Source organism: Sphaerodactylus townsendi, linkage group LG09 (genome assembly GCF_021028975.2).
Source record: "Sphaerodactylus townsendi isolate TG3544 linkage group LG09, MPM_Stown_v2.3, whole genome shotgun sequence".
Taxonomy (NCBI): domain Eukaryota; kingdom Metazoa; phylum Chordata; class Lepidosauria; order Squamata; family Sphaerodactylidae; genus Sphaerodactylus; species Sphaerodactylus townsendi.
The window spans coordinates 45,225,589-45,250,795 of NC_059433.1; the positions used below are offsets into that span (position 1 = coordinate 45,225,589).

Here is a 25,207-nt window from a genome sequence, read left to right on the forward strand (position 1 = left end):
CATGGTGGCGAACCTTTGGCACTCCAGATGTTATGGACTACAATTCCCATCAGCCCCTTCCAGCATGGCCAATTGGCTGGGGCTGATGGGAATTGTAGTCCATAACATCTGGAGTGCCAAAGGTTCGCCACCACTGTCCTATATACTGATTCTGGACTATTGGAACAAGAATGACTCCCCAAGACACCATAGAGGTCAAAGGAAGTTTCTCAGACCCCTGAGGATGACAGAATTCGTACTTTCCCTGCCTCGTACCCCCAATATAAGATAGGATGTCTGGTGTTAATTAGGGAGAAGGATAGAGGCTGAAGTATGTCAGGTGGATTTATCACCTCAAGAGTTATGTTGTCTACTAGACATATGAATCCAGGATGTGACAGAAAGACTGGCAACAAAAGACACATCAAGCCGAAAAAGTATTCAAAGGGACTGTGAGGCTCTAGGTAAACAGGTGAAGAATCTGAGAATGCAGGTTGTGATTTCAGTTTTTTCCTGTTGAAGGCCATGGCATTGGAGGAGAGAGAAGAAATTAAGAATGTTAAGCTCTTTTCTTATCGCTCATACTTTTATGCAGTGTGTCACTCTATGACAGTCAAAGTGAATGAGAGAAGCAAATGAGTGCAAGATTACCAATTTTGTTACTCAAGACTGTAATAAAGGGAGACAAGAAATCAGTTCCATGAAAAATATTTTCATCTTCTGCATTCTGTATAACTAATAACATAGGGCTGGATTCAGACTACATTTTCCATTAACAAAAGGCATTCCTGTTCACATAAGGCTCTTCCTTGCCTTGTTTCCTTCTGTGAGGATATGCATTTGGCAAAGCCAAACCAACCCCCGCAATATTTTATTTTTCAGGATATTTTTCTCCTGAAATAAATAGCAGCAATTTAAAAGGAGCTGAAAAGTGGATCCCAATCATCCTGGATTTTTAAAGCATAATTCAGGTTGTTTCTGCACAGTCCAATTATCCCAGGTTGAGCAAGGGAAATATCCCAGTTTGGCCAAAAAGTTTGCACGGTTCCTGGTCTTAAAGTGAGTTTGTCCCTCAATATTTCCCTTGTCCCAGGATTTCCAAAAATTGCCAATTTGGCGATTCTTATGACAAATCGCATGGTGAACCTGCTACCATGCAAACTCCACAGGAGCAGAACCAGTTTATTTTTCACGCCCAGCCGCCTGATCTTCCCACCCCACCCCCCACCCCCCACCCTCCTGATCTCCCCACCTGATGTCATGTCAGTTTTCAACTCTGCTGAGCTGCCGACCGTTGCAGCCTGACCTTTCCGAAACGTTCCTCCAAGTATCCACCGGGTGCCTGAGTTAATCAGGAGTGCCATTTCTCCGTTTGCTTTTCTGTACATATACTGGTTGCTTGGAGCATATAGCTAGGGAGATGTGCATTTTGGCCAAATGTTTAGGGGCATATTACGGAGGGGGGGCAGTCTCCCATTTTCCACAAAAATATGAGAACATGAGTGGGAACGTGATGTGATGCTATGCACCATTGTTTTTTGCTGACACTTGCCATGTTGAGGCCTGCATTGGGACCTATCCAGAACTGGAAAAAAGGGCCTTTGTTTTCCTCCGCTTGCTGTGGGTCGACTAATCAGAAGCCCATCCTTTTAGTGGGCCAGCAATTCAGAAGGCAGGGTGGAGACATTCATTCAAGCTGCTGCCCCAAAACAACAGAATGTGGGACATCGGGGGGTGTTTGTACATGCGCGGATATGCTTATGGTATAAATACAAAAGACCCAGGCTTGTTCGAAACAAACTGCAGTATTTCTTCCCAGTCTTCACTCGATTCCTTCACAGAAATGGGCAGTCAAACGAAGGGAGAAACTAGGATAAAATTGACCTGGATTGTAAGATACTGATTGTAGCCCAGTATAATTGTGCCATGTGGAAACGGCCTCAAGCTGTTTGGTACTGCTACCATTTAAAAAAACACTAGGAAGGAATCCCCTTTCCTCCTCTCCCTCCCTCTCTCCCGCACTTACCTTGCCAGTGATCTTTTTCTTTATCCAAATCAGGACAACAGTTTAATCTTGGTATTACTGTATAATCTCTGCCTTACCGTAGTTCAGCAGCAAGGTTATATTTCAAGGCAAATATGGCTTGATTTCTTGTTAATTTTTAAACTATTCCATTAAACTATGTACTTGGACCACCCAGTCAATTCCACACAGAGGCTGTTGAGTATGACCAGATGGTTTTGTACTTATAATTCAGACAAACAAGACTCCAAGAGTTACGTATCAATTAAAGGCTGGATAGACAGTACAAGAAAGGTCTCTGTTCTCAAACTCAACTGAATCAAAGTGCAGTCAGAGGCAGTAAACTCCTAACAGAATTTTCAATACCTGTGTAGTATGTGGAGATCTTCCCATTCTAATACCATATTCTGCCTATGTTTGTTATGCAGACGACTTTGCCGAAGAGGAGGAAGTCCAGTCCTTTGGTTATAAGAGGTTTGGTAAGTTAGACTGAATCTTCACATTTCATTATTATCAAGGTGACAAGAGAAAAATCTGCAGTTATATCACAACGTATGCTTATAATTGGAGAATTGCAAGGGGCGGGGCATTTGACTGAAAAGGGGGATTGAATATGATTGGAGCAGATGTGTCTCCTAGTTCATGGGTTATGTTACATGAATCTGTTTTTATCATTTCCTTGTTCCCATGGTTGTCCTTCTGTTCAGTAGCAATGATCCCCTGCTGGCTATTGAGAGAGAGGCACATACATAAAATATCACATTAAACGTTTCATCTTGATATCTGCAATACACAGGTGTCACTTCTTGATGTTTCTTCTCTTAACAACACTAGCAAGAAGAGAGGCAATGAACAGAAGACAACACTTCCTATGTATCCCACTGCTGTCATGTGCGACAACAGCCTTCTGAGTGGTGCCAGCCCTGCTAGTTTATGAGCAGTGACTGGAAGGACTGTCATGCAGTGTAGCTCTTCCTTGGCTTGCTGTATGTCTGGTAACACACACAGCTGTGTAAACTTCCAAAGCTAAGCATGACTCATGACGCTTCATACAGACAGGGTCAGTTCTGCACGAAATACATGTCAAATCTTACTGTGCTAGTGTGTGTTTTAAATAGCTGTTTTTCACTCAGAGAAAAGTTCTAAGAGCTGACAAGTGTAGGCCTGGACCTCTTTCAGGATTGTGGCACAGTGACTGATTATTGCCATGTGATTTTTTAGAATTTTGCTATGTGTTTAATTTATGCAGAAATTACAGATATTCCTCTATCTCCGTGGTGGCGAACCTTTGGCACTCCAGATGTTATGGACTACAATTCCCATCAGCCCTGCCAGCATGGCCAATTGGCAGGGGCTGATGGGAATTGTAGTCCATAATATCTGGAGTGCCAAAGGTTCGCCACCACTGCTCTGTCTCCTCCATCACTGTTTTCTGCCAGTGGGTTAAGTCATTTTTTTAGCGTACCCTTAGTAAATGCTATTGGCTTTCCTCCCTGGTTACATTGTTATGTGTATTTGTATGACTGTTTTTATTGAAATTTCAATATTCTATTTAATGTGGACTTTCTTTTAAATGTGGTTTTGATGTTTTAATGCTTTGATGGTTAAGGCCTTGGGATCAAATGTTTCAAATATTTTTTAAAAAACTTTTAGGGATAATAGAGATTTACCTCTTGAATGTTTCCCTATCTAAAGGATAACAGCAACCTTCAAGATAAATCAACCACATCCATACAGTACACAAAGAGAAATATGTCTCTGTAGTAAATAATGGATACTTTTCTCTCATTGATTGTTGTATGGATGCCATCAGCAAAGGGAAATCTGTTGCAAGGGGAAATGCTCACTGAATGTTTCTGAACTGTAAGGTGTACTTATTTATGTATACATTTGCACAAACGAGTAAGAGCAGGTGCACAACTGGATTTAGGCAGAAGACTTGTAGAGTTAAAAGCACAGAGGGAATAATGTTGGCAGCTATTACCCACAACTGGCTTGTAGCTGGCAAGGAACATTATGGCCAAAATATATCCAAAGCACACCACATAAGGAATTATTGTTAGTATTTTGCTTTTGCTGGAGTCAGTGGAGCTCACAGGATGAAGAGATCAGTATATTGGCAAGGGGGTCAGCAGGGAGGAGAAAGAAAGACTGTACTTGCTCTCTGCATATTTCATTTCACAGATTACCCCAGAGACTCCTCCTAGCTCTATATTTCTATGTTTCTTGGAGGATGAAAACAATCTTATATTTGGAAGAAGGGCTTTTAAAACAATCTAAATAGTTATTTTTCCCTCTGTCAACACACAGGCACATCCTACATCCTCTGTCTGTGGGATCAATATCTTATTAAACTCATTTGAAATACCAGATTGTGCTACCACTCTGTGCAGTAGCAAAAACCATAGTCTTGCTATGTTAAGCCAAAGAAGTATTAAGTAACAACCAATGTGGACCCTGGCCTCCTTTTGAAGTGCTAGGAGAAATATGTGCTGGCAATTTTTATATACTTCATTAAACAACAAAGAAGGCTACTGGGAAAAGTCACAAAGGTTAGGAGAAGTTCTCTAAGTTTTCTTCTTCTTTAGTAGCCTAGAAAATAGACTATTTGAAAGAGCACGCTGAAACTATGAGCAAGCAGAAGTGAGTAGGCTTGCTAACTCCAGCCTTGAAATGCTGGAGATTTGGGAGCAGTGACTGTGTAAAAGGGCATTTGGGGTGTGATTTCACCTAGAATCTATGATATACCATACAGTTTTACCTTTGAAGTTGCCATTTGTGATTCTAAATTGTGGTTTCTATGTATTCTATGTATTAAAAATGTATCCAGGGAAACTGATCTCTGTATTCTGGATATAACATGTGGCACATGCTGTAAATTAGTAGATAGCCTATTTAAGACAAACCAAAAGAGTAGAGAATTTGTGTTAGTTTGATATAGAAACATCAGAAGTATAATCTCCAGAAGTAGTCTACAAGTCACCATACCTCTGATATACGAGAGGCTGGGATTGATTTTGCGCACATACCCTTGCTAGCAATCTCCTTGTAGAATCTGGCCAGACACTGTCAGCAGACAGGATGGCCGTTTTGAAGTTCTTAGGACAAGCATGGCTTATGGTACTTCTTCATTTCCAGTGGATGCTGTAGGTATACCTGGAAATAGCCAGTGTGTCTAGGCCTACTCCACTTTTTTTGTTATTCTGGTGTGCTGGGTTGACACTTGACAAAGTGTATTTTCATATCATTTTTAGTCATGAAATACCTTATTTGAAGTCAGCTGCTCCAGATAGTGAACTAGAGATTTTGTGACCAAGACTACTCCTAAGAATTCCCTTTTTCTTATTACAAATGAATATAGTTGTGCTATTAAAGGATTCCTTCTAATTTAAATATGACTAAGAGCTACTAGAAACTGAAATAACACAGCTTGAGAAACAATATAGTATACAATCCTAAGCTAAATGCCACATTAGTTGTCATGGGAAATATGTGCAAATAGGATGGATGCATAAATATTCTGTTACACTGCAGGAGAGTTATAGTTCCCTGTCAACAATTCATAAGCAAAAATAACATAAATGCATGCCCTCCAACTGGCTCTGCAATACATAAACGTGCTTAGGTTGCAAGTCGCCCTTTTTCTATACAGTATTTCAGCTTTACAATAACCCAGTGGAGGTTAGGTTGCAAGACTGACTGCTTGTTGGTTTCCAGGAAAAATCCAAAGTGATGGTTCTTGCCTTTAAGGCCCTAGATGGATTAGGAACAGGCTACTTGAAGGACCACCCACTCCCAAACTGTCCAGCATGCCAGCTAAGATCTTCCTCATCAGCCCTGCTCTCTTAAACTCCTGCCTGCAGAGATGGGTAGCAATCAGAAAGAGTAGCTGAGATTTACCTTGGCCGCCATTGCTGCCCGGGGGTGGGGCAGGGAGAGGGGTGGGCTCAGTGCTGGCATCCAGCCCAGGCTGGGCTGCCCAGTTGCCGGTGCGACTGAGTGTCATGCCTGGAGGAGGAGGGGCCATGGCCTTTTATGGGCAGGCCAGGTCTCATCCCATGCCTCTGCTTGCCCAAGTGCCAATGGCTTCTCCCTCCCTCATGCGTCTGAGTTTTTTGTTGTTGGCATTCTGTTTATGGTGATTGTTGTTATTTGCATTTCACCTGTCTCAGCCTTGCGGGGTGCGGATGGGGACTGATCCATTCAAGGGTGGGGAAGCCTGCGTGCTGGCCCTCCCCATTTGGTGGGGGCCTCCATAAGAGTCCGGGAGGGGGGTGGAGCGAACCTGTGAATCGCATGTCCAGGCGGAGGCTGCTTGTGGCTTGCACCCCCTGGCAACAAGGGGAGTTCATCCAGAGGCCAGTACCCAGATGGCTCCCACTGTCTTGCTGCTCCGGGTGTTAATGTTTTCCCCCATGCATCAGGCTGGGGGAAAGTTATTACTGGGGAAAGCAGACATGCTGCCCAGTGCTGGATCCATCCCCTTTCTTGCTCCTTTGCTTACTTTTGCCAGCACACCAATAAAACGAATGTGGCCAAATTTTACCCACACAATGGGGTTTTCTGTGTCTTCTTCTGCACCCCCAGACTGCTTCTTCCCCTCCTCGGGTGGCAAATGGAGCTTTTTCCTTACCTGTGGAGTGCCTTTCCCCTGGAGACTTACCTGGCACCTATACCACTCTTTTTTTCAGTGCCAAAGGATTGCTTTTATTTAGAATTTTAATTAAGGAGTTGATTTTTAACATTGTTTTAATAGTGTATTTTTAGCCTCAGAAATATTTAAGACTTATTTTAAGCTGCTCCATGTTTTATGATTTATTCTGTGGCTGGGTTTTTAATGCTGAGTTTTAATTAATATGATTTATGTTTTCATTATTCTTTATTTTAGAAGCTGCCTTGGCTGCCCAATAAGCTTTATATCTGAATTGTCTTTTTGAACCTGAGTTTCAGTCCAATACTCTAGCAACTGACTGGCCTACCAAGACTAGGCTGTCTTGGCCAAATGCGGTACTAGTGTTATTTGCTGCTTCATCTGGTGATGGAGGCTGATCTTCAATTGCCTTCAGATGCCAACGCAGTACAGCTGTCATAACAGTGCATAGCCATGGCTACTTGCAGCCTGGGAGGTCAGCCTGTCTCTTTGGAGGTTCCCATTTGGTTCCAGCAGCTCAGTCCTGAGGAGTCCTTCCTCTTATTAGCCACACATCCTGATTCAAACTGAGACCCAGGCAAATGGCTTTTTAACTCTCTTCTCTCCTGTGTAATGTACAACAGATGCTCTGCCACAGTCTCCCTTATGTGCAAGGCAAGACACAAAGAAATAGGGCTAAACAGCTGAGGGGTGCATAAGGGGAAGGCCCTGACAAAGTATCTGTTATTGTTTACTTTGTGGAGGAAGAGCCTTTAATCATTGTCTTGGCTGGCACGTGATTGAGTTGTGCAATGGTTACCTGTATAGTGGATTGAGAGCCAGTGTGGTGGTTAGGAGCAGGTAGACTCTCATCTGGAGAACCGGGTTTGATTCCACACTACTCCATATGAGCAACAAAGTCTTATCTGGTGATTTGTTTTCCCCACTCCTACACATTCCTGCTGGGTGACCTTGGGCTAGTCGTAGTTCTCTCAGAAGTCTTTTAGCCATACCAATTTCACAAGGTGTCTGTTATGGGGATAAAAAGGGAAAGGAGTTTGTAAGCTCCTTTGAGTCTTTTTACAGGAAAGAAAAGGTGGTATAATCCAAACTACTACTACTACTACTCCTTGTGGGAAGAGCCATTTGCTCTAATAATGAAGGAGGTAATTTTGTCTCTTGGGTTGTGAATAACCTGGAAAAACAAAATGTCCTGTCCTTTTCATAGATGCTTAATTATCAGGGGGTGATGGTTACCTCCTTGCCATGAAAGGTTCAGCTGCCTATTTTTACACTTCAAGCTGATATTAAAGGAACAGGACATTTTCCTCCGGACCTTCAAGCAACTGTATTTACAGGTAGTGTTTGCAAATTATTTGCTAGGCGCACAACTTACAAGGCTCTATGAGCTAGTCCTTTACAAACCTTCATCCCTCCTTGAATGTTTCTCATCTGATAAACAAACATTAGCCTGTTAATGACAACAGCAAGTCAAGGGGATGATTGATTAATTGATTGAAAATATTTATATCCTGCCTTTTTACAATGCCAAACACACAGTTAAAAATGTTTAAAACACATATAACTATGTTTATCCAGTTAATTGCAACTCCAGAAACATCTAGCACAGCGGTGGCCAACCTATGGCACTGGTGCCAGAGGTGGCACTCAGAGCCTTTTCTGTGGGCACACATGCACAGAGTTCGTCATGTGGGGGGGAATCACACCCCCACCCCCACACACATCTAGGCTGGCCTGGGCACGATCCTTTACCTGGGAGTAAGCTTGGTTGCTGGCAATGGGGCTTGCTTCTGAGTAAACCCTTCTAGGGTCATGATTCACCCATTCAAAGCATTGCATGGTTGCTTCACCAAGCTTACTCCCGAGTAACGCGCACCTCAGAGCCACCAGTTTTTTCTAAACTAAAACCTTAGTATTCAAGTTAAATTGCCGTGTTGGCACTTTGCGATAAATAAGTGGGTTTTGGGTTGCAATTTGGGCACTCAGTCTCGAAAAGGTTCGCCATCACTGATCTAGCACTACCAACAACCAATCTTTGTTAGTTACTTCCACCAAATTTGTATGAAAGCAATTCTTTATGGAAGTGAGAGTGTGTGTGGGAGCTTTCTGTTCCATTTCTGGCAGGCTGTTCTGAAATGTGGATGCAACCAGTGAAAATTAGCTGCAAACTGCTGATGAGCAGGTTTACCAGACAGAGTGGACAGCCAAAAGTGAGATGTTTAATTAACTTAGTTGGAGCATGGGATCACAAGGCAAAAGGTGGTCCACTGGAGACATTGGTTCCATGCTGTGCAGGCTTTAAAGGTAAGAGCCAGCATCTTGCCTTGTGCTTGGTAGGGTTGTTAGATTGGAAAAAAATTCAGCCCCAGTTTGGGTTCTGGCCCAGTTCAGGTGTGTGAGGTCGGATCTCCCGAGATCTGAGCCTGCCAGGCTCGGATCCAACCGAAAATACAGCAGAATCTCGGATGCATTTTTATTTTTTGGTTTTTTTGTGTTTTGATCTGCAGGGGTGCATTTTTAGAGGTATCAACACCAAAATTTCATGGTAATTTAAGGAGACTCTCCTGATGATACTCTCCAAGTTTGGTGAAGTTTGGTTGAGGGGGGCCAAAGTTATGGACCTGCAAAGTGGGTGCCCCTATCCCCCATTGTTTCCAATGGGAGCTAAGCAGATGGGGGCTACCCCTTTTGAGGGTCTATAACTTTGGATCCCCTCAACCAAACTTTACCAAACTTGGGGTGTGCCATCAGGACAGTCTCTCTATGATACCCTGACATTTTGGTGCAGATAGGTCAAAAATGAGCCTCCTGCAGACATCTGAGAAATATTGCTTAAAGTGCTTAGTTAAAAAAAAAAAAAATTCTTCGTTTCTCTGTGAATTTGCTCCATGTCTCTCAATGGGAAATTTCTGGGGGTACCTGCAGGGGGCTCATTTTTGGACCTATCCGCACCAAAATTTCAGAGTATCATAAAGAGACTGTCCTAATGACACACCCCAAGTTTGGTTGAGGGTGGCCAAAGTTATGGACCCTCAAAAGGGGTAGCCCCCATCTGCTTAGCTCCCATTGGAAACAATGGGGGGAAGGAGTACCGCTTTGGGAGTTCATAACTTGGGGCCCCCTCAACCAAACTTCACCAAACTTAGGGAGTATCATCAGGAGAGTCTCCTGGAGGTACCCTGAAATTTTGGTGTCACTAGTTTTAAAAAAAACTTTGTGTGTTTCAGTGCTCTTGCACATGGAGGGTCTACAACAAAAAATTTTTTAAGCTAGTGACACCAAAATTTCAGGGTATCTTCAGGACACTTTCCTGATCATATCCCCCAAGTTTGGTTGAGGAGGGCCAAAGTTAGGATTAGGATCCATGAGGATCCATGCTTTTTACCATGTTTTTGGGGCACTGTTGGGCCATGAAGCGTGGGATGTGTGATTGCTTTGTGCAGACATGTGTCTAAGGACTTGTGCCATGATGTGGTGGTGATTTTGGGGTGACCAAGTGAAAAATGCACCCCCTGCAGGCACCCCCAAAATTTTGCCCAAGATTCTTTGTTCTGCAGTGACTTAGCTGTATTGCTGTCGATGGGGAATTTCTGGTAGAGGGCTGTGAGGTGCACATTTCTGAAGGTACGGTCACAAAACTTTCAGGATATCTTCAGGAGAGTCTCTGGATGACACCATCCAGGTTTGGGGAACTTTGCTTCGGGAGACTGTCCTGATGATGCCCCCCAGGTTTGGTACAGGGGGGCCAAAGTTACGGTCTCTCAAAAGTGTAGCCCCCATCTCCTTAGCTCCCTTTGGAAAGAATGGGGGATAAGAGCACCCCTTTTGGGGGTCCAGAACTTTGGTCCCCTGAACCAAACTGTACCAAACTTGGAGGTATCATCAAGACAGTCTCCCAATGATACTCTGAAATTTTGGTGCCGATATGTTTAGAAATGCACCCCCTGCAGGCCAAAACATGAAAAAACACCCAAAAAATTAAAACGCAATTCGGCTGGTGATCCGAATCCCATGGAGTCGGATAAGATGGGATTCGGACAGCTCAGATTCGGACCCTGCTTGTCCAAATCCGTCCAAATCAATGCATATTCGGTCAAAATCCAGATTCGGATCGTCCGAATCTCCAACCCTAGTGCTTGGAAACAAATACAGTGAAGCTGCCAAAACAGGGGTAATACAATTATATTGGTTTAACTGTCAGTTATCAGCTGAAGTTTCCAAACAATTTTTACAGGCAACCCCCCCCCCCCCATATGACTTGTTACAGTAATCTAGTCTCAAGGTTACACTGCCACGGATTTGCTTGGCAAAGTCAACATACAACCTTGTTTTCTTGTGATGTTTAGCTTGGATAGGCAGCTGGAACTTTTCATGGCCTGAAGGTAAATAACATCACCTGGCAAGTAACATCATATTAGGCATCTATTAAAGGAATAGGATCTTTTTAAATCTGCTAGCTGTGGGTTGCCTTAGTTGTTATGATCATTTCAAAAGGACATTTGGGTTGTATGGTGATTATATTGCTAATACCACCAGGAACAAATGTTCAATGCAAAATCTAGTCATTGTAAGAAACATTTTCAAAATAACTTTTCATATAGTTGCTTTGGGCTCAGCTGTGTAAAATCACTCAAAGAAGTAGGAGGCGATTTTCAAAAATGGTGTTTTTTGATGTCTGCTATTAAGTTTCCTCTTTTTGTCATGAGCAAAAATATTTCATCCTCATTAGATGCTTTGATTGCTGAGTTAGCAACAGTTGCACAACAAAAAAGCAGACATTAGGAAGAAAGGGGAAGAATGGAAGCCCGTTGTTGGTATATGCTGATGAAGACAAACAGTTTCCTGGAATGTTCTGTGGTCTGTAGATAAGGAAGACAGCAAAACAGATTTAAAAAACAGAAGTATGAAGACAAATATTTTTTGTTTTATCAAATTTTTGTACTGCCTCTCCCTTCTTGGGCTGGGGTGATTTCCAACAGAACCTTATCTAAACCCAACAATAAATACAATATTATGAATTTTAAAAACCATATATAATTTCTGTAACAACGTGATGGCAATAAAATATCTGAGTTCTATCTGAGCTTACTAAAAATCAAAGGGGGAAATGAAAGAAGAGGGAGGGAACGCCAAGGATGATGACCATTGGTGCTTCAACCATGTCCCTCCTTCTTACAGGCTCTGTGGAACTGCATTAGATCCCGCAGGGCCCTGGTCTTATTAGACCAAGCATTCCACCTGGCCCTGGTTGAGGTCTGCCAGACTTCTTTCAGACCAGGGACCACAAGTATATTTTCACTTGATAATTGGAGTGTCCATTGGGAGACATATCAGGTGAGACAGTCCTGCAAATATATTGGCCCCAGGTCATTTAGGGCTTTGTATGTTAGAACCACAGCCTTGAACTTGATATGCTACTACACTTAGAGTCAGTGCATCTGGTGGAGCACAGGTTGAATATGTGTCTGCCACAAGTTAGGACCCTCACTGCTATAAGTTAGGACCCTCACATTTAGGACCCTCACTGCTGCATTCTGGACCAACTGGTGTTTCCGGAGCAGGCCCAAATGTAGCCCTGTGTAAAGCAAGTTGCAGTAATCCAGTCTAGAGATTACCATTGCATGGATCACTGTGGACAAGTCAGTTTGGGAAATATAAGGTGCCAGCTGTCTCACCTGGCAAAGATGGTAAAATGTCACATTAGTGGAGTAATTCACCTGAACCTGCATAGACAGTGAAGCATCAAGGAATATGCCAAGGCTGTTGATGGTTGGTGCCACAAATAGATGTCACAACAGTGCCACAACAGTCAGAGGTTGACATCCTCCCACCTGCCCCTTTCAGCTCAGCCACAGGACCTCCATCTCTGCTGGATTTAACTTCAGCCAGCTCTCTTTCATCCATTCCATAATGGCTTCTAACCAACCAGCCAGAGCAGCTGGGGTTGCTCCAGATGTCTGTCCAACATCAGGTAAAAGAGGGTGTCATGTGCATACTGATGATAACCCAGTCCGAACTTCTGGATCACCCAGCAAGATGGTGCATATAGAAGTTAAATAATAATGATGAGATAATCACTCATTGCAGGACACCACACACTAGTCCATAATGAGCAGAAGTCCTCTTATTAATTGCACACTCTGTCCTCGGTCATGGAGAAATGCATATAGACATTATGGTCATGCATAGCCTCTAAGGCTGCCCCAGTTATCCCCACACCAGCAAGGCGGTTGGTCAGTATATCATGATCAACCAAGTTGAACGCTGCAGTGAGATCTAATATCACTAGCAGCGCCGACCTGCTTCCATCCAAGTGCCCCTAAAGGTTGTCCATGAGCACAGTCAGAGCCATTTCTACCCCATGACTTGCCTGGAAACTGGACTGGAATGGTCCAGGAGTGATGATTCCTCCAGACAAGTCTGGAGCTGCTCAGCAACCACTCTCTCAATCATCTTGCCCAGGAAAGGTAGATTTGACACGCGATAGTAATTGGCTACATCAAAAGAATCTAGGGATTTTTTTAAAAAAAACAGCAGTGTCACTACAGCCTCCTTTAAAATACTGGGGATTTTCCCAGTACTGAGGGACAGACTAACAATCTCGCGTAAAGGACCCTGTACCTCGCCTTACCAACCAGGATGAGCATGGGTTTAGGAGGCACATAGTGGGATTTGCATCTCCCAGAACTCTACTCATATCATCCTGGGAGAATCCATTGAATTAGTCCAACAGTGGACCCAGAGACAGCCAATGGGTCTCTAGTTTCTTTACTGCAGCAAACATGATCAGAAGGTCCTGGTGGAGAGACAAGACTTTGTCCACAAAATATCTTGTATAATTGTCACAGCTAAAAGCCATTTGGGAACCTTTCCCTTAAGACTGTCAATTGCCATTACTCTGAACAATTGGGCTAGACAAGAGCTTGCGAATGTGATGTTAACTGTAAAATAATCTTTTTCACAGCTTTTACCACCATCTCATAGGCTTTCATAAGCTTCCCATAAGATGTTCTTGCCTGTTCGTCATGAGACTTCCTCCATACTCTCCCTAGCTGTCTTACCTTCTGGTTCTTCCTTCTCAGTTCCAGGGTATACCATTGTGTACAATTAGCAGCTAGAGCATAGACATGTGTAGCAACTAGAGCATAGACATGTGATGATAGGAATTTGTGAATGAGCTGCTAAAGCAACTCTAAATGGGATAACCAATCTGCATCATGGTTGCAGCACTGGGAAAGGTGGGAACTTCAGTTTTGGGTCAGTGCCTGGCAACAAATGGAAGGGTTATGAGCGGAGGGGCAGCATTCCAGGAGAAAAATTAAAAAGAAAAATAAGACCTTGTCTGCTTAGGAAATTCTCACCATAGTCTCTGGCATATTCTATAGCTACCAGGAAGTGAAAAGGAGTAGCTTTAGGAATTGCCAGAAACTCTATGGTACTCTTACAGTAGAGTTTCAAGTGTTTCCTAGACCTACCCTTTGTCATTTCCAAGAACCACCAGGAATTCTGTGGTCAGAACTTTCTGTATGTAGGCATGGCCTTATTTTACTTTTTAATTTTGGTCCTCAGGACCCCACCCCCAGTTTGGCACCAATTTCTTCCCGCTGACAAGGTGAGCATCAATGGGCGAGGGTTGAAATTACCTGTAGGTTTCCTGTCATAAGCAGGCAAATGGGAACTCTGATCCTTATCCAGAAGTGTGACCCTTATCCATATCACTAATCCTTATCCAGAAATGTGGCCTTTATCCACATCACATTTGCCCTGACAATACCCTGCATCACATCGATGGAACACTCTGTCTAGTGATCTTATGCAGGGTCTGTAAGACAGAGCTGTTCCACCAGGCTTATAGGTGAGGCAACCATGGTACCATCTGGCCTCTCCGTCCCTCCTCTCCCCTCCCCTTTACCTTCCTTTTTCTTTTCATGCCCTTCTCTTTTCCTCTGCCTCTTCTTCTCCATTTTCCATCTTCTTCTCCCCCCCTTTGTTCTCCCACTTGTTGTGATACTGATGTATGCTGTATCCTGATAGAATTGTGACATTTGTTGAAATGATTAAATTATTGGAATGTTTTAATATTTTGAGGTATTTATATGTATTTTAAATTATGTTGTAAGCCACCACAAGCCCAAAAGGGGAGGACCAGCCTATTAAGTCTAATAAATTTAATGGAAGGCCCTAATATGAGTTAAACCAAAGGAAAGTAAGGCAAAATAAGATTGCCTTATTTTCCAAATTCCTTGGGACAGTAAGTACAGCAAAAAGTGTTGATAGTGAAAGAATAATTGTCTGCTTCAGGAATCACAGCTGCAGTTTAATAATATCCTTAACAATCAACGTTGCAGGAAATTTTGAGAATCACTCGAAGGGTGACATAAACCAGAGGACTCTGCTGGTCCAAAATTGTTGGGAGACACTGACTTGCATATTCATTTGCATATGCTGTAGTATTGTTAGCTTGCTCCAAGTCTGCTGGTTTTGAACTGAGGTCTAAGTCAGGCTATTGGAGAATGGAGACAATGTAGAAGTAAAAGACCAAGAATTTTTCATGCTTGGCCACTTGTGACAAAGAATGAGGCATGGGGAAGCTGAGATCAAGTCTTTGTCCAAAGTGCTGAGATCCTAATAGCTAGCCAAGAAACAGCATGGACAACACATTTATTGAGTCTTGTCTTTTTTGGAAATGTTGTTTGCCCTTTTGCAATGAGCTGCCACATAAAAGAAACCGAAGTCCTCTTGTTTGTTTTTGAGCAAATGTGGTGGATTTATGGGGTGATTGGAAAAATACAATGAAAAATATGTGAAATGAAAGATTCCAGTAAAAAAAATATGCAAATGTTGAGCAATAGTGCCTTTTTTCTTTACAACTTTATGTGGATGATTGTCAGTAGTGTAACCAGTAAAACTGAAGGGAGCTGAATTTTGTTGGGAATGTTCCAACTTTAGGAGTATGTCAGACTTGTCATATGAGGAGGTGATTCTGACATGGAGGTAAAGAAGATTGTTTTAACATCTTCTAGCTAGACCCGTTACCTAATGCCTTGACACATTCAATTACTTACTTACCTAGTAGTGTGCCAGAGTTTCAAACACCAGATCTTGTAAAGAAAGGAATGTTGGAGTATAAATGTCCTGCCTATCAACCTGATGCTAAGTTCGCTGTAGCGAAAGGCCTCTCTAATATTCCCATGGTGTATTTTCGGGTCAAAGTTTGAACATCCAACTAAGTAGTTAGCAGTCAGTCAGGGCTGAGCAGATTAAAAATATGCAGTCACATAGTTTTAACTGAATAGTTTAAAGGTTATCTTACCTAGTACCTAGGATTAATGTTCCTTGAATAGGGCAAGGCACATGATTCCTGTCCTGTCTTGGTCATTTTGCGACTCTTTCACATGAACAGTACAAAAACATAAAGGCTACTCAAAATAAGCTACAAGCACATCACAAAGTTATGCAACACCTATTTAAACATGTGGCAGATAGCCTATATAAGCTCTGTAAAGCAAGTTATGTAACAGATTTTGGCCAGCAAGCTCAAAATGCATGATTTTCAAAGTGTTGCCCACTGTATCCCACTCTTGTAAGTATACCTCTCTCTTTTTTAAATCAATGATTAAGAGAGAAAATAGATTTAATGTTTTTATACACAAGGCATTTTGAAGACATGGTTATAAACATTTCACTGTACATTGATATATTATTTGTATATTCTTTCATAAGCCTATGAGCTATGACTAAGGTATATGTTCATACTCCTAAATAAAGAAAACAAGCTCCAATTAGAATGATACATAAGTATATGACTCACAGTTAAAACTTACTCATTAGTTAATTTTATGACATTATCAGTGATTCTTATACAGAGTTACTCTATTCCAGGGGTAGGGAACCTGCGGCTCTCCAGATGTTCAGGAACTACAATTCCCATCAGCCTCTGTCAGCATGGCCAATTGGCCATGCTGGTAGGGGCTGATGGGAATTGTAGTTCCTGAACATCTGGAGAGCTGCAGGTTCCCTACCCCTGCTCTATTCTAAGTATTTAAATTAATGGGCTTCAATGAAAGGAACTCTGTGAGGATTGCACCGAATATTAGTTAAGTTAATGTGCCTGTGATGAATCTGGCATTCAGCAGGCGCCCTAAAACTTGGGTATGGAGTAGTTAGTCAGTCAGTCAGACTTTATTATGGTCAAAGACCAGAAGAAGTTATAATAGAACCAAATTTGTACAAAAGTAATACAACACAATATAGTAAGCTATAAAGGCATACTACTAGGTTGCATTTAAGGTTATATGAACCTAAACTGACCATGCCCTATACCTGGGATGCTTCCCTGCAACCAGGATTTTAGTTTTTAAAAACCTGATTGCAGTAAGAGGCTAATTTGACCAGCGCTCTTCTTAGCCTGAGTATGGAGTATAAATATCCACAGGATAGAGCAAGTGGCCAGTTTTAAGCATCTAGGGGCTGTCTTACTGGCCTCTGGCTCAAGGGCAGTAATGAATATGCAGCAGAGTTTGGACAAAAATCCACCTACAACATAATCAACATGATAATAATCAAACATTTATGAGCTAGGGGAGGGCGTTATATTCCATCTACTTTCAAACTATTCCATGTTAAACTTTGACTCAGCATTTATACAGTACTGCACTTGGACCACAATCTGCCTGGTTTTCTCTGTTGGAGTGGCTCCAATTGAAATTGCTGAGAGTCGTTCTCCAACTACCTCATGGTGTGTCCAGTTCAATTGTGCACCTAGAAACAGGCATGGTAAAAGTCAAGCTAGGGTATGACTTGCATCCATTATCCTGTGGCTTAAACTTCAGTCCCCGAGACCTGTCTCCACTAATCTTTCAAGACAACTTTCAGTGTATGTGACTAAAGGTTGTTAGATGCAAGCTGGAGAGTTTAGGGTTGTCCCCCCATAGCCTGTTGGAGTGGGGGAACAAGCAGGCGAAATGAGTCCCAAAGCAAAAGGTGAAGGATATGGAGTGGCAGGCAGACTTAGGCCCCTTCCACACATGCTGAATAATGCATTTTCAATCCACTTTCAATGCACTTTGCAACTGGATTTTACTGTGCAAAATATCAAAATCCACTTGCAAACAATTGTGAAATTCTGATCTCTGTAATCTGGAGATAGGTTTGTCAGGTAACCCCTGGCAACCAGTGTTGGAGGGGCAGGTTGGGTTTTACCAGGGTCAAAAAATGCTAGGTCTCAACAGTGCTGATGAGATGGCATCTCCTTCAGAAGTGACATCATCACTTCAACAATGTCAAGGGAGACACACTGGTTTTTGGACAAAATTCTACAGGCAAAACTCTATGGCCATTCATGTGCTTGTGACCTCCTTTGCATTTAGCATATATTCCCTTCAAGTATGATTCTCAGTTATGCACTCATTCCCACTCTTCTCATTACCCTGCCTTCAGATCAGAGAATCTCCACAGTTTCTGAAAGCTTTGGAAGTGAGGCTGTCCTATCCCTTCAAAAGGAAAATGAAGGAGATCAGCATGCAATTAGCTTTCTTCAGGTTTTCATGCTCCTCCCTTTCCTTGCCCAGACCACAGCAGTTCCTCCAAATCTTTGGACCATCATTTCAGAAGGATCAGATTTGTAAAATGTTCTTGCTAAAGGCCTATCTCTGGAGCAATAGCCCCAGTGAAATTGACAATGATTGACATGATCTAGCAAACTAACACTAGATCAAAAACAGCAGAAAAAAGGGGGGGGGCAGGCAACTTCTCCATTGTCACAACGAGGAAGAATCAGGAGAGCAAAATGGCTGTTCAGCTCAGCTAGGGACATTTTGCAGGAGGAGAATCCCTGTTCAAAATAAGACAAAAAACTGTGCCAGTAATGTCAAGGCCTAGGCCTCATTTTAAGACTGGTAAGACCCCTGCTGGCCAGCTGGAGGGCACTGGAGGGAGGGGTCCAAAGTGAGAGATTTCCTTCCCCTGGCAGAAGTCTAGCAACCCCGTCTAGACAGCAGTTAATTCTGGGGGATATCCAGCCCCCACCTTGGGTTCCCCTGAAGGAAGTGGCTGTTTTGAAGGATGGAGTCTGTGGCATTATATCTTTCTGAGGTCCCTCCTCCCCTCAAACCCCACTCTTCTTAGGTTACACGTTCCACCACATTTCCAGGAATTTCCCATCCTGGAGTTGGCAACCCTATTTCGTTCTCACCCAACACACAACCTACCTTTATCTGCTGTTCTGTCTTAAGCTTTCTGTCTCCCCTGTCCCTGCAACTTCTGCCTTGGAAAATGACTGTCCACAATGGGGACCAAAGTAGCATACATTAGTATGCTCTTCCCTTTCTGTACACACAAAAACCCTGTGAGATGGGTCAGACTGAAATATGTGACTGGTCCAGAATCATCCAGTGAGCTTCAACAGCAACATGGGATTTGAACCTGGGTCTTGCAGACACTGCTCTGAAGCTCTAACTGCTACACTACACTGACTTTCATAGGATCACTGCTGTTGAACAGCACCAAGCAGCCCGGCCTAGTTGAATCATGCATGTCAGCTGGTACAATCACCCAGAAGTTAGTGCCAGGCCTAGAGGTCTCACTTGGAAGTCACCTGGCATGACAATGAAACTCTAGGTGACAGATATCTATCACGTTGGAAAAATGGTTGCTGGGAGGAGTTCACTCTATGGTATTATACCCTGCTGAGGCCTCTGCCCTCCCCTCCTCAGACTTCACCACAAAATCTCCAGCAATTTCCCAACCTGAAACTGGCAAACCTGGTCAAGCCTAGTCCCCCTTAGTCATTCATTGAAGGCTGAAATAGGCCTGGAAAGGCTCCTGCCCCCCCCCCCCGCCTTTTACTCAGAGAAACTGAAACCTGGAACACAGTGGCTGTCTAGCATAGCCACTGAGAGAATCCTTTGCTTAAAAGTACAGAAATCCCTTCAATTGTTTAATGGGGGGTGGGGGTTAACCCTCCACTGTATTTTTTTTTTAGGATTTCAGATTTTCCTTGAAATCTGCAGTCCTATTCAGGTTTGTAGAAAGATCTGTCTGACCTGTTCACAGCTCCAGTCAACAGATTTAAGTATCTAAAGATTTGGCCAATTTCATTATTGGAATATAAGCTAAGAAGACTGCCAAGCTGTAAATTGTATGAGCTTGTGAAATATTGCCAATTTAGCATGCATATGAGCTGTGTGTGGCTTGATCAATCCACATTTCAAAGCAAATTGAAACAGTTTTTTTCATATAGCAGAGCAGTCACAAGATGACCTCTGTTTGTGGCTACCCACAGCCATCCACACTAAAGTAGATCCATGGCTAATTATTCAATTTAGCATAATCTCGAGTCCTCTGAGCCACTCTTTGAGTCAGTATTACAATGGAAATCCCACACAGAATGCAAACTGGTCCTTGATGGAATCTGAGAAATGTTTGTATAACTTGGTCAAAATTATTTAGAACCCAGTATTCCCATAAGTGTAGAGTAATCTGGTTTATAATAGGCTACCTGTATCCTGTCTGCTTGGATACATTAAGTCAACCACTGGTAGTGAACTGTCCAGTATCCAGTTTTTCTTGGCACCAGGTTGAATAGAACTGAATGAAGATAGTTTTATTTTCTTCTGTGTTTGATGTGTGTATTGCTGAGGGTAGCAGAAATGGAGAACAAAGTACAACAGAGACAAAAAATTATAGTTGTAGAAGCAGTTGTGGTTGTGGAGGCGTCTCATGCCTCCCTTCATGTGAAAATCTCTTTTTGAGGGATGATGAAAGCAATTTTGTTTTCATTCCCGAGCAAAACTTTTCTGAGATTTTCATTATGGCAAATTATATGCACAATTGTTTTGGACACAGCTCCTAAACAATGAATTCTTGTAATTCTCATTCATAGAAAGAAATCTAAATCTCTTCAGTCTTTCCAACTAGCATAGTATGAAGTCAGTCTCTCTCTGTCTCTCTCACTCTCTCTCAGTCTTGAATTGTTTGACTTTATATACTGCATTTAGCTTCATCAGACTGGAGTATGCGATACAGACATATTTCAAGACAAGGTTAAAAACATCTGCAGTTTAGAAACAGAGTCCCTAGGGAGAGTGTTAAATCCAGAGAGTGCTGATCTGTTTCCTGTCTTTGTTATGATTTCTCCACTGTAACTGAATATCCCTCTGAGCTACAGCAAATGAGAGTTATCCTAGTACGGCTGTGTCAGCAGGCCAAGAATTGCTGGCTTCACCTCCCCCTTTCACATATATATAGCAAACTCCTAAAGTCCCAAAGCAGATTTTTATTCATTTACATCTTAAGCCATTCTCTTAGAGCTTGTCTTGAATGAAACCGGCACTTGCAGCGTGCTCTCATCCTCGATTTGTTAAAAGACAAAAATGCCTGCACTAGTACAGAGAGATGCCAGCTGTGCGATGCTTGCTACCTCCCTGTTACACAAAAGTGCATTGTTCCAGTTTAAAACTTATACTGCATATATTTATGTCCAAACACACTAGACTAACCTAGGCTGCTTCCATACAGACCATCAGTTTGGCATTCCTCCCAAATTGCAGCAGGTTCTTTGGACTTTCCACATGACATCAATGTACAACCATCCATCTTCCTGGTTTTCTTCTGCTTCACAGCATTCCCCCTCCCCCCAAATCTGCTTTGTTATAATCCTTCTGGAAAGGTCATGTTCAAAAAGGGTTTGCTCACCATGTGTATGGGAAAGTATGGATTTTTGGACCTCCCCACTCACATCAGCAACACTTTCCCCTCCTATCTTCTCTTGACCACCATTGTCCCCCTCATTTCTTTTTGCCAGTATTTAGATTCAGTAGTAGGTGTGTCACTGTATAATCACCACACTGTAGCGATATATTTGCTACAGATTTTTAAAACCAGCTTTCCTCCACTGGTGGAAGGGGAGAGAGAAGGCATGATGGGACACCACAGACACTTTTGTGGACTCTCTGTTTCCGTTGCGAATGCCTCTCAATTCACAACAGTAATAAGAGCACAGCAGGGAGTCATCCCAATGAGAATGTAGTCCTAATTGTCTTCTTTAATCAGATAATAGGTCTCATAAATTAGAGGGATGCATTTGGTACAGTACCTCTGAATTTCAACAAGGTCAAAGTTCATTTAGAGTAATAGAACAGTCTCAGAGAAAGCTCAGAAATGTGACAAGGAAGAAAACTGGCACAATTGTTTTTAAGGCAAGCATAAAAAAGATAACAATAAATGGTTCAACATCATGTTGAAAAGAGGCATTCTGTGATATTCTGAGGGATTCCATGTCGGCCCCATTACTGTTCCAAATCACTACATCAGTGTTCACTGCTTCAGAACATTATTTTCAAAGCTAGGGAATGAACAGATTCCTTTTACACAGCACAGATACAATTGGTACCACAAATACTAGGAAACATTCTGCGAGAGAACAGGAGGTTAAAACTGAAGTGCACTGTCAAGAGAAGCCATAGAATTTACTTTCTTGGTGGTTTTCAAGGACAGGTTAGATGTTCACCTGATAAGGAATGTTTTAAAATATATTTTCCAACTTCTAGACAGGGCATCAGAAGAAAGGGCTCACTGGCATCCTTCCACCTCTACAATTTCTTGATTTAGGGTGGAAGAAATTTGTCTTAGGTCAATAATGGGAAAAGCTCAACACTACTTAAAAATGTCAGGCTAGCACTTTATAGCAAGCCTGGTATGTCTGATGGAGGCTTGAAGACGTCTTGAAGATAATGATAATACATAATCTCCCCCCCCCCCCCCAAAGTGAGCTCAGGATGGTTTACGAAGCATACTGATGCCATACAGCCCTAAAACATATAAAACACATAAGACGTCTTAACAGCAGGAAATGTGAGCTATAAATAAAGCAAATAAATAAATACTTGGGAAATTAGCAAGAAGTCCTTTTTTCTGGTTCTCCTTAATGTGAGCAAGGATTAGTCCTCGCTTCCACTTCATCCATTTCAGAATACTGAAAAAAATTGGAATCATCAGATCGGATTCCTCTGTGGAAGGGAACAGAGAGAAGAGGCTGGTAAATGACAGGGATTAGACAGTATTTCAGGCATGCATAAGGTTGCCAGCTCTGAGTTAGGAAATACATGGGAGATTTTAGGGTGGAGCCTGAGGAGGGTGGGGTTTGGAGATCGGAGGGACTTCAAAGGGGTATATTGTCATAGAGTCTGCCTTCCCAAGCGGCCATTTCTCCCATGAACTGATATCTCTTGCCTGGAGATCAGTTGTAATAGCAGAAGATTTCCAACCACCACCTGGAGATGGTTCCTAGACCAGAAGGGAATTAAAAATCAAAAACACCATCTAAAACGGCCCCAAAACTTACCCGTGGACAATGTAATCATTGCAAGATTGGTGTAATATGACACACATTTGCTGGGTTGATCAAAAGGCAAACATCTATATTCTGAATTAACTGAAGTTCCCAAGTAGTTTGTAAAGTCAGCCCCACATAAGGCATCTTGCAGTGTCTAGCCTTGAGGTTACAGTAACATAACAAATTTTGTTGAATTTAAGAAGGAAACAAGTCAATTGGAAAAAGGCACTGCTAACACTGAAAGACCGATATACATGCTGCTTGAGATAAATCAGATGAATCAATAATGAGATAAATCAATAATTTCTGGAACACTTCCCAGTATGCAAATAACATTGTTCACCAGATTCTCTCGGCCTACTGAAAATGTTTGGGGCTACTTATCAATCCATCTATTGGGCAAGATAATGCAATATTCCCTGATGGTTTCTTTTCTGAGCAAGATATTTTTTGTGTTCTTCTTAGAGTAGGTTGGTCCTACTTTTGTCTGTTTCATATTGCCTAATAAGCAGAGTGGTGTTATTTAAGCTCCATTCTAGATTGATTAGTTTGATTAGTTCCGCAGTTCATGTTTGATTAGTATGCAGATAAGTACAGATTGATGTTTTTCGCATGCCACAATTACCCTGGGGTAAAACCGGGATCATACATACTGGGTTGTTTGTATCTTGGTTTCTCCCTTTGCATGGCTGTCCATTTCCATGAAAAAATCAAGTTGAAGAACTCCAGTTAATTTTGCATGAGCCCCCTGTTTATTTGTATTTATAATGCAAACGGACGGGGCGGGGGGTTTCTCCACTGGGTGCTCCCTTTGCTGCTGCCGCTGCCTGGCCATCCGCCTCAGCTTCTTCCTTTTGCTTGGCTCCCCACCCCACCCCACCGCTGCCACTCATCCAAGTGCAGGAGGAGGAGGAAGGCGCTATCCTGCCCCTCTTGTAGAACGATGCCCAGTTCGCTGTTTGCCGAATGGGGCAAACAGGGGTGGCAGAGGAGGAGGGGCAGTGGTGAGACCCTGGACAGGTGCAGGAGGGAGAGAGAGCAGGTGACGAGGTGGGAAAAATAAACTGGTCCTTCTTCCATGGTGTTTGCATGGCAGAGGGATCAGAACGGGATATTTTAAAAGAACCACCAATTTAACGATTTTTAAAAGCCCAGGATAAGGGAAATCTCGTGGGGCAGGCCCAATTTAGGACTGGAAACCATGTGAAAATCATGCGCAGATTAGGATATTTCACCTCCCCATCCCAGAATGCGGAAAACGCCATTATTTGCTGTAACATAAGGAAAATATGCCAAAAACCTTGAGAATTTTAGACAACACAGAGATTTCCAAAGTCACTAACTTACGGCTGACCACAGTCACAGTGAGATTGGGAAAGGGATTCCCGTATTACTGAGCCTCCAACTGGGTGTGCTGCAAGAAGAGAGAAACAAGGCCTATCCCCATGGTCAGGAGGAGCTTGGGGCTAGTTTGGGGTGCTGGTAACCCAGCAGATAGCATAACTCACACAGATTACTGGGGGAAAGTTAATAACAATTTTGGAAATTCCTAGAATGTCATGATGTAACATCCTATTTTTGAAACCTGGAGGTATTTCCATATGCTTTCCTCCTCCCAACCCCCCTGTACCCCCTGCTGCTGCAGTGAGTGATGGTGAGGGACAGGGAGTATTACCAGGCAGTCCTCCACCATTATTGGGTAAACAGTAACCCTAGCTGTAGAAGAAAAATCAGTTTAATGCATGTTAAGAATCTCGGGCAAACTCAAATTTGGTTTTTGTGAAACAAACATCTCAGATCTTTAATCTTGTAAGCAACTCCTTCCCCCCCCCCCCCTTCACACAGACAAGGAATGGAAGACTCCCTGCTTTAGAAGTCTTTGATTTAAGGGGCCCAACTAGATGTGACTGCATCCCAGGGTTGGACCTAAGAATGCTGATGCCATTTTAGAGTCTAACATGAGTTATTTAAAAAGGCTGTGAGGGCCCAACCATGTTTCTCCCCACTGCTGCATCTTTTAAACCCTGAACCAGCTGCAGGGAAGGAAACAAGAGCACCTGATCCTACTGCACATTTTTTAATCACCTGACTTAGGGCCTAAAATTGTAGTGGTGTAGTTCTATCCTTGATTCCAAGTTGTTCTGAAACCTAATTTAAGATTTTTCTTTCCCAGTAACTGGGATTCTAAGCCATGTTAGATCAAAGTCCTCCAGAATCAGTT

General features: G+C 42.6%; 1 protein-coding gene across 2 annotated transcripts in view; it reads left to right on the plus strand.

Annotated features, from left to right (window-relative positions):
• COLEC12 (collectin subfamily member 12) overlaps positions 1–25,207 on the plus strand; it is a 121,377-nt gene that overhangs the window by 18,756 nt on the left and 77,414 nt on the right. For both annotated transcript variants that reach the window (XR_007245472.1, XM_048507925.1), the window contains exon 2: positions 2,431–2,481. Coding sequence is in view for 1 of the 2 variants with exons in the window: in XM_048507925.1 (XP_048363882.1) it covers positions 2,431–2,481 (51 nt within the window). In the remaining variant the exon portion in view is untranslated. The remainder of the gene's footprint in view (positions 1–2,430; positions 2,482–25,207) is intronic.